Source organism: Eucalyptus grandis, chromosome 1 (genome assembly GCF_016545825.1).
Source record: "Eucalyptus grandis isolate ANBG69807.140 chromosome 1, ASM1654582v1, whole genome shotgun sequence".
Lineage (NCBI taxonomy): Eukaryota > Viridiplantae > Streptophyta > Magnoliopsida > Myrtales > Myrtaceae > Eucalyptus > Eucalyptus grandis.
Window position 1 is genome coordinate 33,862,994 of NC_052612.1, and position 13,314 is coordinate 33,876,307.

Here is a 13,314-nt window from a genome sequence, read left to right on the forward strand (position 1 = left end):
CAGCTTTATAATCATCATATACCGTTCATTTGTATCTTCCCTCAAATAATTCAAAGAATTCAAAGAAGAGAGAAATCACATGATAAAAAGATAAAAACAAGAGGAAATGACCCAAATTGTCTATGAATATTGACCCAATATAAAATATCATCTCTGAATTTTTAATTTATTTAATATGATGCCAAATTTTAGTTCAGCGATATTGTCCATAAATTTTTAATTTATATTCTATGAATTTTAGTTAATTGTTTGATGTGAATCCTAAAAAAAAAAAAAAAATAGGAATAATATTACGTATTATATTAGAGTTCGGACATCATTTGTGCAATTATTTTTTAAAATAAAAAACATTTTGCGCCATGTTCCGACCATAAAAGGGAAAAATGAGGATAAGGAGAAATTTAAGGAAATATATCTTGGGAAAATGATTGGCACTTGTAATAAGGAAAACGGCCCCTAAAATATCTACCTGCCGTGACGGACCACCCAATCGGGTTGCTTCGATGCCAGTTCTTGTTGAATCCCACGCATAAATAAAAACCAAGAAAAGTCTCCTCTCTCTCTCTCTCTCTCCTCTTCTTGGGAATCTTCCTCCTCTTGTTGCCTGTCGTCATCTTATCTTCTGAATCTGTCTTGATCCTTTCTCTCCTCAAGGGGCAACGTGCATAAATTTCACTCGCCCTTTGCAGTTCCCCTCCACGGCCATCTTCTTCTTCTTGATCAAAGAGGGAGGAGAGAGAGAGAGAGAGAGGGAGAGATGGCCGCCGGTCAGCCGGGTTTGGTCAAGTTCTTGTTTTGCCTTGCAACCCTTTCCATCTTGCTCGCTCAGGTAAGTCAGAAAACGGGGCCTTTCTCCCTTCTCCTCCTCCTCCTCCTCCTTTTTTCCTCGTGTCATCTTTGGGTTGCTGATGGATGATCTAATTTGAGCTTGTTTCTCTAGCTTAGCTTTTGGAGACCGATTTTTCTTCAAGAGAATAAAGAACTCTTAAGAATCGGTTTGAAAGTTGAGAGACAGGATGTGGGTTTTTTTACGGCGCCCGCGAAGTTGGAGATTTTCGAGTAAAGATTTGGTTTTTGCGATCCTGAATTTCGATTGATTTCGCGCCGATCATGGTCTTCTAGCTGATGTTATTACCTGCCATCGTTATTGGTCGAGCTCTAGTTTCAATTCTTGAACTTTGGCTTGTTTCCGATCCTTGAGAATTCAGTTTGAGCCTGTTCATCGTTCTCCTATTTTCTTCTGTGTTGCTCTCTTAGTTGGTACGTTATGCATCATGCACTTTAGATTATGGAAGTTGCGAACTTGCTGCTTTAAATTGACAATTGGTTGATATCATCTGTTCTCTTTTATCCAAAGAAAGTTATATCTTGCTTTTGAAAAGATGGGTCTGGTCTAATAATGAGAAGTCCGAACAAGGGCAAGAGACTTGATGATCATGATTGCCTTCTCAATAAAAGCTGAAGGTTATCATGTTGTGGTTCTGTTTTATGTTGCCTTAGTAAAGGATGTGACTTCTTTTGAACGTATCTTGGCAGGTCAATGCAGAGAAATCACTTTCCCAGCTCAAGCTCAACTCTCATATTCTTCAGGTAATACAGTTCTTGGAGGATACAGATCGAAGCTCTAATCCGTCCTTCCTTTATTTTTAGTTTGAACAATATGTCCTGAGCTTCAATATTATCGTGCAGAACTCTATAATCAAAGAGATAAATGAGAATCCCAATGCTGGATGGCAAGCTGCCATGAATCCTAGATTCTCAAACTTCACTGTAAGTCTCCAAGGCATCATGATAATAAGTCCACTCTATTTGCAGGAAGCATTCTGCGTTTTAGTTATTGTCCCACACGTTCCAGTCAATAGCCTGATTAATGTTTTTGGTTTTTCCCAGGTTGGCCAATTTAAGCATCTCCTTGGAGTTAAGCCAACCCCTCACGGAGAGCTGACACAGGTTCCTGTCAAAACTCATCCAAAATCCTTGAAGTTGCCAGAAAAGTTTGATGCTAGAACTGCTTGGTCCCAGTGCAGCACGATTGGAAGAATTTTAGGTCAGTTTGTTTGCTTGGTCTTTCATTTGATTTATTCTAGATATTATGCTGACGCTTTCTTTCTTGTGTGATGCTGGATTACCTACCAAATGGCAGATCAGGTAATCAAGCAATTCAGCTTCTGCACCTTTATTATAACTTGTATGCTGCCCTAAAAATGCTAACGATATCACCTTTTATTGAATCAGGGTCATTGTGGTTCATGCTGGGCATTTGGTGCTGTTGAGTCACTGTCAGATCGTTTCTGTATCCATTTTGGAATGGTAACAAATCTCCAATGGGATTATTCTTAAATGCTATCATCCTGTATAAAATCGCATTCATTTCCTACATGTCTTGTTTCAGAACATTTCTCTCTCTGTCAATGATCTCTTAGCCTGCTGTGGCTTTATGTGCGGAGCCGGCTGCAATGGAGGTTATCCCATGTTTGCATGGCGCTACTTTATGCACCACGGTGTTGTCACTGAAGAGGTGCGAATCCTTGGTTTTGCCATTTTGAAGAGCATTTGTCTAAACCCAAAGGAGTTCAAAAGATCATTCTTTCCAAACTTTTTGCATTTTCTTATATATCCTGATTTATAGCTAATGCATTTCTATCCCTATTTAACAGTGCTATCCATACTTTGATGATATCGGCTGTTCCCACCCGGGTTGTGAGCCTGAATATCCCACTCCGAAGTGTGTGAGGAAGTGTGTGAATGGGAACCAGATGTGGAGGTCCTCAAAACACTACAGCGTTAGTGCATACAGAGTCGATTCCGATCCATACAACATTATGGCCGAAATTTACAAGAATGGACCTGTGGAGGTGTCTTTCACTGTTTATGAGGTAATGCCAGAAGACTTGGTTTTGGACTGAGTATGCTCTGGCATGGTTGATAGAGGCAAGAGGCTGTGGTTGATTGCATACTCTTGCGTATGCCTTTTTCTTCTGCCATCATGTCAGAATGACCAAGATTTTGGGACTGTAAAGCTCATCAATACCATTCTTTTATGTGTCTATAATGTCCATTTAATTGCAGGATTTCGCTCATTACAAGTCAGGAGTTTACAAGCACGTTACCGGTGATGTGTTGGGTGGTCACGCTGTTAAGTTGATTGGCTGGGGAACTACTGACGATGGCGAGGATTATTGGGTATATTATCCTCTAGGCATCTTCTTTCTTTAATAACAGTGAATAAATCAGTTAATATGGCTGATATTCGCTCTCTTTTCCTCGTTGCAGCTTATTGCGAATCAGTGGAACCGCAGTTGGGGCGACGTACGTCTCTGCTTAAGCTTTTGACATTGCATTAAGAAAAGTTGGCAATCGTGTCTTTTAATGTTCTCTCTTCTTGGGTTAAAAGAGTTTTTCTCGTCTGTGACTTGCAGGATGGTTATTTCAAGATCAGAAGGGGCACGAATGAGTGTGGTATTGAAGGGGATGTGGTTACTGGTTTGCCTTCAACCAAGAACCTTGTCAGAAAGGTTGTTAGCGTGGATGATTCTGGGGATGCGTCGCTGTGAAGGATGTGAGATTCAGCGTCGTATTACATGTTGTATGTGCATCAGTCACCGTGGAAGACGATGGTTTGGACTCCATTTAAGCAAATACTTCCCCCGATGCGGTTACGGCAGCAATGCTTCTACGCTGTTTTCTTCCTTTGTATCAATAGAGTCTTGTTTCCGCAAGAACTAATTGAATTCTCATCTTTCATTACCAACTGCAATTATAGTTGCTGTAGAATTGAACCCTGAGCCGTTTGCGAAAGCAACAGGGCCAGACTGATGGCTCAGTTTATTAATAAGGGTTCACTCTACTATGTGCCGAGACATTGGAAAACTCCATTTATGATACATAAATAGGGACCCTTGATGTCCATGCCAACTTGAGGCGCATGTAGGTTTCAGCGATTGTTTGCAAGGTATGTCACGTTTAGTCTCCCATTTTCTGGTAAAACCTCACCCTTTGCTGGGAGCCAAATTGCTCAAAAAACTTGAAGCAGTAATCTGGAAGGGTTCAGGGTGCCAAGGAAATCTCAGGGTCTGAATTTCCCGTAACATGATGAGGTAAACAGGACTCTGCAAACGTGAATAGGCTTACAAGTGCATAAACCCAAGTGTCAAATTCGATGTCTTTTCACTCATAAATTAAGTTAATTCATTCATACCACAGTACCGACATTTCACCCACTATTCCTTTCAGTGGCACAGCTTTATTTGCCAAATATGCTCACAACCAAGCGGATTGACAATACCAATAAGAAAAGAAGATTTTCACAAATGACATCCTTCCAGTTTCTCAGATCCAGTTCCTTGCAGTCGTTTGCAACTAGGATGGTCAGTCCTTAAATCATGTCTATAGATGAAGAAATTGGAACTCAATCTGCACAAACGGGATATCCAGATTTCATACATACTTTCTTCGGCCTGCCAAGATCTTGTCTATATTGCTGCAATCGAGGTCTGTCTCTTTCCCCCAATGAACCATGTGTACAACTATAAGATACCAATCTAGAAGTGAGATGACTCCGATGGTTCTTTAAGGTAATGACCATAATCAACATAAGCATGTCATCTGGCCAGTGCAGTAAGATGCCAATAAATCATTGTAATGTTCATGCATTTACAGAGCCAGCGGCAATCCAAGAATTGTTCAGGTTAGTGTAAAGCGTACCTTAAATTAGTTGCATCAAGGACGTCAAAGTCAACTATGCAAGAAACAGTCAATCAACAGCCTTGTGCACGTGTAACCTCTACTGACCACTCCTATCAGCAAGCACCAGAAAATCACCTTCTTACTGACTGTTTCCCAGAAGAAACAACATCCCAACATCCCAACCTCCTACCGAATAACAGAAGCTGTACATCTAGCAAATATTCAAGACAGAGACAGAGAGGCATTCAATGCATCACTTGAATTTCTCTGGATACGCTTTACCACATCACTTCAAGTAGCAGTATGCAGAGCTAGCATCTTCCTTCAATTTGAAAAAGGCATAAACTGAAGAAGACCAATAAATTTACCACTCTTCATTTTGTAGTGATGATGGAATGACAATCAGTAGAATGGGCATTCCAATTAATCAACTGCTATTGACAAAGAAATATGCGAAAGTGGAAAAACACATGGTAACAAAATGTCCAATATATCCTCATAATAACTCACAAGGAAGGGAAAAAATGAGGACATGGAAAAATAGCATGCGCATATCGCAAGGAATGGGTATTTTATACCAAGAAACCCCATTAGCTTTAAGCAGTGGAATAGACCATAAAAGCTCTACCAGATGTTGTAAATCAAAGGGCGATTCCACGAAAGGAGAAACTGCTTTGTATAGAAGGAAAAATTTACTCTGATTCATTTCCTTTCAATAAGCATGAAGCAGCTAGCATTATTAAGAGTTTCCAAACACGGAAGTAGAAGGTGGAGCTTACCAAAATTTGATGACTGATGGATCATCTGGTAACCAGGAGTATCCACCCATGCTATCATATATTCCTGAAACAGGAACTGATGCACGGAAAGAGAATATAACAATTCCATGAAAAGCTATGACCAAAGTACAACCCTTCAACACAGTCACATCTATAACAAACACCCAGTGAGATCATACAGGATATATTCGAGACTAGGAGTTTCTTTAAATGGACAACTATTAAAACTATTTTCTAAACTGAGCATTGGTTTTATCGATATCTGAAAATTTAGACTGGATGTACAGAACTTCTGAGGTAGTCGGTAACCTGTGATACAAATGGGTACCAAAAACGAAAGAATTTTGTTCTGGCTAGAATTAAGATATGAAAAACTGTGTAAGGCTTAGTGAGTCGCTATGATTGCTCGCTACCCATCTTTGACAATTTACTATCCACAATGTATGTTTCAGGACACTTCCTAGACCTTTGAAAAGAAATCACAAAAGTAGATGGTTTCTCCTGTACTTTCAACATGCTTATCCTAGTTGAGAATTTCATGTTATTCAGGAAGCCAATGGCGGATGAACTTTTCTTTTCAGAACTGCCTTTCACCCTATATGTACGAGAGGCGGTGTCGTCCTACTAGAGCATGTAAAATTAACAGTCTCTAGTTTTGTAGAATAATACGTGACATCATGTTCTATTCAACTGACACACAATGTATTGATCGTAAGCATGTGTGCAACGATGAAGCAGAAGAATTGTGCAAAAATAAATCTGGTTAGGTAAAGCACAATTGAGAATATCAGCAAAAAATGAAAAAAAAACAGCAGCCAGCACCATTTTCTATTTCTTAGTCTCAATTCAAACATACGTGACTGAACGTAATACATGCCAAACTCCTGGCTCGTGATAGTAAGTTCACTGAGGGAGAGAACATCTATAAAATGCTAAAGTCTGAGTTCACTGAGCAGAGCATTTGACAACCATTCTCTAGTGGTTAATGTACATCCAGATGAAAAAACAAATGTAACAGACAGCTAGAGAAGCATGATCAACAAAAATCGAAGCATATTGACCTCTGCGGTGCCACAGACTGGTTTTTGGCATAGGAGTGACCACAAATATGTGACAAACAATGTGAATCAAAACAGTATCTCTCAGCAAATGTACAACTCCACCACAGTTGCCGCCATCTCGCAATCAGCCTACCACATCTTAATTCACTAGGGAGCTCTAGATATAATTAACCATGTCCAAGATTATTAGTCATCCTACTTTCACCATGAGCCTTTTTTTGTTAATGAAAATTTACAAAATGAAATGAACTGAGAACAGTTCGGCCAGGTCACTGGGAAATGGCAAAAAGACACAAATATGGAGCTGTCATAATGGCTATATTCAATTTGGGAATTTGACAACCAGATCCTACCCCAAAGGTGAAAAGAGAAAAGATCAGCTGTTTCCTCTTTACAAGATATGTGACTGAATAAATGATAAACCAATGGTCAATTACAGGTCCCTATCTCAACATTTTTCCAACTTACAGAAGAGCTATGTTGACCAAACGTCCCTAGCCAGTTGAGGGCTGAATGCGCTTCAGGCTTTGAGCAACTTGCTTCATCGAAGGCCTTGCAGAAAGATGTTCACCTGTGCACAGGACAGCCAAGTGAAGCATCTCAACGAGATCATCATGTGGCCCAGAATCCCACAGGCCAGCTGTGAAAAATTCGTCAGCTTGTCCCTGTCGGAGAAGCATGCTAGCCCATTGCACAATATTGAAGCCATTTCCAAACGAAGAGAAGGAGGGATCCAGTGCCTTCTTATCAGATATCAACTCTAAAAGGACGACGCCGTAACTGTACACATCTGCCTTATCAGAGACACGGCAAGTCATTGCGTATTCAGGGGCAACATATCCGAAAGTCCCGGCTACATCAGTGGTGGCATGAGTCTCAGAAGTACCCAAGAGCCTAGCCAACCCAAAATCAGAAAGATATGCGTTAAAGTTATTGTCTAGTAAAATGTTGCTCGGTTTGATGTCTCGATGCAGTACTCTTGGAACACATTCATTGTGCAAGTAGGCAAGAGCACGTGCGATATCCAGAGCGATCTTGTGAAGCACACTCCACTGCACAGTCCTCCTTGGCCTATCCTGGATAAACTTCTCAAGGTTCCCACCAGGCAAGTAATTATAGATGAGGAACATTTCAGACTCGCTCACATGGTATCCAATCAGTGTCACGAGGTTAGGATGCTGAACTCTTCCTAAAGTTCTGATCTCAGCAGAAAATTGTTGCACGCCTTGAAATCTTCCAAGCGAAAGCCGCTTCACAGCCACTACCACTCCAGGTACAATCTCGGCCTTGTATGTGGCTCCAAATCCTCCACTGCCGATGCAATTTTGGATATTGAAACCACCAGTAGCCCTAACAACATTTTCATATGTCAGCTCAACACCAATGTTATTGAAAGTTACGACTTCTTTTCTTTCCGATCCTTGACACAACACCGATTTGCATCCTAATCTCTTCATACACAAAAGCAGGCCAACCAGTGATATCAGGACACAAACGATGACTGAGGCTGAAGTGATGGAAGCAATTTCTATAGGCTTGAATCCATTGCCTCCTCCCAGTGAGCTTCTAGGAGGAGAATCAGCTGCTTGTTGGGAAACATTACCAGAGTGTTGCTGCTCCCACTCAGAGGAAGATGAAATAGTGGTACAAGGTTGGAGATATTTATTACCTTGTACATTTTCACACTTTATAGACTCTGGGTTAAGAGGGACGGGCCCAGAAAGATTGTTGAAAGACACATTGAACACTGAGAGAGAAGTTATGTTACTGAAGCCAGCAGGTATCTGTCCAGATAGTCTGTTATGATCCAAGTTTAAAACATCCAGATGCTGAAGTTTTGCAAAAGCAGCTGGTATTTCCCCTGACAGAGCATTCGAGGAAAGTTCCAAGACCTCCAAGGAAGCCAGCTGAGCAAGTTCCGGAGGAATGGTACCAGTGAAGTTATTGGTTGACAGAGATAGGCACCTCATATTCATCATCTGGCCAATATAAGATGGTATGGATCCTTGAATCTTGTTTCTGCTGAGATTAAGGTTCACCAGAGCAACCAAATTGGCAAAAGTTGGAGGAAATGGGCCCATTAGTTCATTTCCCGCCATATTCAGAAGTTTCATGCAACTGCACATGTTCCCCATGTCTATGGGAAGTTCTCCCGTTATCTTGTTGTTACCAATGTCAAAAGCTAGACCGGCCAAGTAACGGCAGAAGAGAAACGAGTATGACGAAATATTGCCCTCGAGGTTATTCTCATTCAACCATAATCCATAGAAAGGGCGTGCAGATAAACGGTCAGAAGCAATAAGTGAGGAAGGGATGGGGCCAGAGAACATATTTCTGCTGAAATCATGCAATATAGCCAGATCATCGGCATTGAACGAAAAAGAAAAAACGCCTGTGCCGGAATATTGATAGAAAAAGTAGGTGTAGAAATCAACCATGTTGACACGCGGCACTCTTGAATTAGCCGACTTTTGAGGACAGTCACGAGTAAAACTTGGAATATTTCCCGACAAAAAGTTTCGGCTGGCATTAAAGACGACCATGCAAGGAACAGGAATTTCCTTTGGAAGCGATCCAGTGAAATTATTGGAGCTCAAATCAAGAAAATACAAGCTCTGACAGCTGCCGAGCGTTGCAGGTATTTGTCCCACAAAGAAATTTTGAGCTACATTTAGAATCTCCAAATCAGAACAAGATCCCCATTCATGAGGAAAACTTCCCCCCAGGTTTGAGTTTGGCGCCCAAAGTACCCGTAAGTTGGGAAGTTTTGCGATACTCTCAGGCAATTGACCCTCAAAAAAGTTGAAGTCGTCATGACTGTTCTCCCTTGAGGGTCCTCTGTGCCTAAAACCTTTCTGGTAAACAAAGGTCCATAGGTATTCTTGAACACGAGAATCTTGAGCTGACTGCAGTTACCCAATTCAGGAGGTATAATGCCGCTCAAGTAGTTCCTAGACACATCGAGAACTTCAAGCATTCCAAGATTGCCAAGAGCCGAAGGTATGCGATCTTCTAACATATTTGACGACAAAATCAATGACCGTAACCTACTGCAATTTCCCAAACTTGAAGGGATCGAACTCGAAAGAAAATTGCCAGCGAGGTTGAGATGCTCAAGCACACCACACTTCTCACCCAGTTCAGAGGGAATAGGTCCAGTCAACATATTAAATGACAATGAAACTACTTCCAGGCTGCGAAGCGTGGCTAAGAATGAAGGGACCGTGCCATTTAGCTGGTTCCCAGAAAGATCAACCACTCGAAGCGCAGTACAATTCTGAAGACCAGAGGGTATGGGTCCTCCGAAATCGTTAAAACTCAAATCAAGAACCTCCAGAAAGCGAAGTTGGCCGATTTCTTGAGGAAGCTCACCGGAAAAACCATTAAACCCAAGAGACAAGACCTTGAGCTGAGAAAGCCGCCCTATCGCAGGCGATATACTACCCCTCAATTTCGCCGAAAATGGCAAGCTTTGCTTGCCGCCCACATAGTCCGAGCAAGGAAACAGCAAGGAGAAGTTACCTCGCGCGTCCACGGAGTCGAACTCGGAGCATGCAGAGCTGAAGTTGGAAGAAATGCGAAGAGCAGTGACTCTCCGCGAGAGAGTGTCGCACGCAACTCCGTTCCATGCGCACGCGTCTCCGTCGTCCGGGTTCCAATTCGAGAGAAACCCTAACGGGTCAACAATGACGGCGGATTTGAGCTCCAGCAGTGCATGCTTATCGCCGTCCCCGTCGGACGCGCCGGCACCCACCGACCCGAAAGCAGCCCAGAGCAGGACGATCGAGCAAGAAACGACCACCGACCGGAAAGGCCAAAACTTGCCGGGTGCCCTCCGCCGCATTTCTCGAGCCGCGAGATGGGTCGCTCGAAACACTCGAGATGAAGCAGGAACACGGACGAGCAGAAAAGGAAAGAGAAAGAACCGAACCCTACCCACTTTCCAGAAGCAGAAGCAGAAGCAGCAGCACGAGGCGCTTCATGGGAAGACGACGGCGGCCGCGGCCTGAGCTCGTTCGGGGGCAGATCGGGGGCGAAGCAACGCGGGCGGACGCCGCTCGAGCCTCCGGCGGTGGAAGCTGCGGCGAGGGGGGCGCCTCTGTCTACTGTTTCGGCCTGAGAGAATGAGCTTTTTAGCAGGAAGCTTGCGAGTGTGTGACAAGGCTTATAACCCAACGGCAGTGAACCCGTCAAAGAGAAGTAGAGAGAGAAAGCAGTAGAGAGAGAAGAGGAGGAGAGAGAAAGAGTAAAGAAGCAAATCTGGGAAGGAGGCGGAAGGGAAGGAGGAGGAAAAAGAGGTCGCGCAGCTGGAGAAAAGGGACTGTAAAAAGGTCGCCTGTAGCAGGTGCGTGCAGTGTCGCGTTTCGTGTCGTCCATGCGAGTCCATTTTTTTTATAAAAAAAAAAAGAAAGAAATAGAAAATAAGAGAGAGAAAGAGAGAGAGGGGATGAGAGAGAGAGAGAATCATGACAACGTGTCCTCAGTCGCTCGACACGTTGCTTTATTTTAAGCATAATACATGGTGGGAGCAAGCAAAAGAGGGAAACATGATATTATGAGAAATTCATGCATTGGTTGCGAAAATAAGACAGCAGGAATTTTTACAAGCGTTTCCAGAAACAAATCTGAAAAAGTCCCTTTTCATTTATTGCCTAACAGTAAAAAATGAGAGGAAAAAAAAAAAAACCGAGGTGTGACTGGGAATCGTTTAGAATATTTAATTGCCCGAATCATTTTAATGGCTCTTCGAACAGTTCGCTACTTCAAAATATCTCTCTATTTAAATTTTTTGGGGTCAAATTCTCTTTTATTTAATTAATTTGCTGTTGAAATCGAAGATTTGATACTGGACGCCGCCCATGTCGGGGAGTCGTTGTCTAGATTCAATTAGTCAACGTGATAGACATCGACGGGCGAATTTGCCTGCCTACGTAGCCTTTTGCCTCCGTCGTCTTCTAGGCGCCGATCTTGAAACGTCGACTCTATCGACACGTTTACGTCACCTTTTGAGTCATTCTTCTCCCTTTGTCATCGGCCATCTCGTGTCTATGATGTTTATCTTTGCAATTCCATAAAGGGATCGTGTTAATTAAGGTTGTCAATAATGCCAACACGATGTTGAAGCAAACCGACATAATTGGAAATCGCCTAAAACCGAATTGAATCAACTTAGAAGAATCGGTCTGATTTACTAAAACAGGGAATATTAATCCGGTCCTCATTTTCATTATGGGTGTGAAACCGCCTATTTGGACTTTATTGATACATATATAAATTTTATTTTTATATTTTAACTTTTTAGATCAAAATCTTAATTTCCTCTTTGATTTCTCTTCATCTCTCACCTCATTCATCTCGCAATCTTGCCTTCCTCTCTCACTCTCGCTCTTAGTGACCTTTGGCCTCGTCAATCCCTCTCTCACTCTCAATGGTCTCTTGTCTCATTGTTCGCTATTGAGTCTCATGCCTCTTTGAGGTGGGGATATTTCTAGCAATTCCAATTTTTCAGAACTAATAGTGGATAGTTTTTTATTCTAGGATGGGAATTGCCCACCCTAGAACCAATTGCCCTTAAACAGAAAAATCTAGCTTGTCGAAACATGTTGACGTGGTTTGATGAACGAAGAGCATATTCTTTGTCTTGTGACATGTGATGGAAAAGCCTCAATAATAGTCTTAAAATACTCTCTTGACATTCGCCTCCTTGTAGTTACTGTTATCGATTCTCCCACCAAAGCCAACCCTCAAGTTGAAATATTTTAGTAACTTTTAAAACAGTAAGAAGCCACGATTTCAAATCATTCCCAACCCCTATCTACTCTCCAATTGCATATTTCCAAGCACGTCACCTAGTGTGATTGGGTTCTAGATAGCTTATAAAGACAAGAATCGGAGTGTGAATGAAGATCATCTATTGCAATCTGAAATTTCTTTGCTATGAAGCAGTTTCTTACTCTATTTTGTTATATTTCCTTTAGCGGATGAGAGGAATCCTGTATTTGCACAAACTCACAGGTATGTAAAAACCCTCTTGAGAATTATACTTGATCAAGGAAAATTACAAAAAAAGTCATAAACCTATTGCAATCGTGTAAATTCAGTCCTAGATCTATTTTTTTTTTTTGGCCAATTTAGTCATAAACCTTTTACTTTTGTTCTAGTTGAGTCCATTCGGTTAAAATTGGGAGGGCTTGTCTCGCGGTCGCCAGGCGAGGCGAGCCTTGCCAAACGCGATGGTAAGCCCCCCTTGCCGGATCTCGACTCACCTCGCCTCGGTGCCCGAGGCAAGCGCCGGCGAGGCGAGCATTTGGGAGGCGAGCTCATGCCTAGCGATGGCAAGGCAAAGTGAGCCCTCGCTAGATCTGGTGAGGAGGCCTCGCTAGACACGACAGCGAGCCCCCCTCGTCGAATCCGGCAAGGGCTTGCTTAGCCCAGCCACCGCGAGGCAAGCTCACGCCCAGAAACCGCGGGGCGAGCCCCCGCCGGATCGCCTCGCCAGATCCAACGAGGGGGCTTAGCCGAAACCCCCGGATCTGGCGAGGGCTCGCCTCACGGTCGAGGCTTGCCCACCGAATCACCTTAGTCCGGCTGGCCGATCACCAAAGCCAAAGGAAGGAGGAGGGAGGAGGAGGAAGAGGGAGAAGGAAAAGAAAAAAAAGAGAGAGAGAGAGAGAGAAAAAAAAAAATTAATAAATTTTTAAAATAAAATATTATTAAAAAAGCTCATGGGTCTTTGGACAACTCAGCGTCGATGTCGATTGGCCAATTTTGGACAAATGGTGAACCGG

General features: G+C 42.6%; 2 protein-coding genes across 2 annotated transcripts; one reads left to right on the forward strand and one right to left on the reverse strand.

The window, feature by feature from the left end:
• The first annotated feature begins 568 nt into the window (after window positions 1-568).
• On the forward strand, window positions 569-3,915 carry LOC104434154 (cathepsin B-like protease 2). Its single transcript, XM_018872555.2, has 10 exons — window positions 569-829; window positions 1,537-1,590; window positions 1,690-1,770; window positions 1,891-2,047; window positions 2,231-2,310; window positions 2,393-2,518; window positions 2,658-2,876; window positions 3,070-3,183; window positions 3,274-3,309; window positions 3,420-3,915. Exons 1-10 carry the CDS (start codon window positions 758-760, stop codon window positions 3,552-3,554), a joined length of 1,074 nt encoding a protein of 357 aa, XP_018728100.2. The 5' UTR covers window positions 569-757; the 3' UTR covers window positions 3,555-3,915.
• A 2,586-nt stretch (window positions 3,916-6,501) lies between these two features.
• On the reverse strand, window positions 6,502-10,883 carry LOC104434165 (LRR receptor-like serine/threonine-protein kinase RPK2). The gene is given in 2 exon segments (XM_010047153.3): window positions 6,502-9,362; window positions 9,365-10,883. Coding segments are annotated over 2 exon segments (3,348 nt in total). The 5' UTR covers window positions 10,371-10,883; the 3' UTR covers window positions 6,502-7,020.
• Window positions 10,884-13,314: the final 2,431 nt, after the last annotated feature.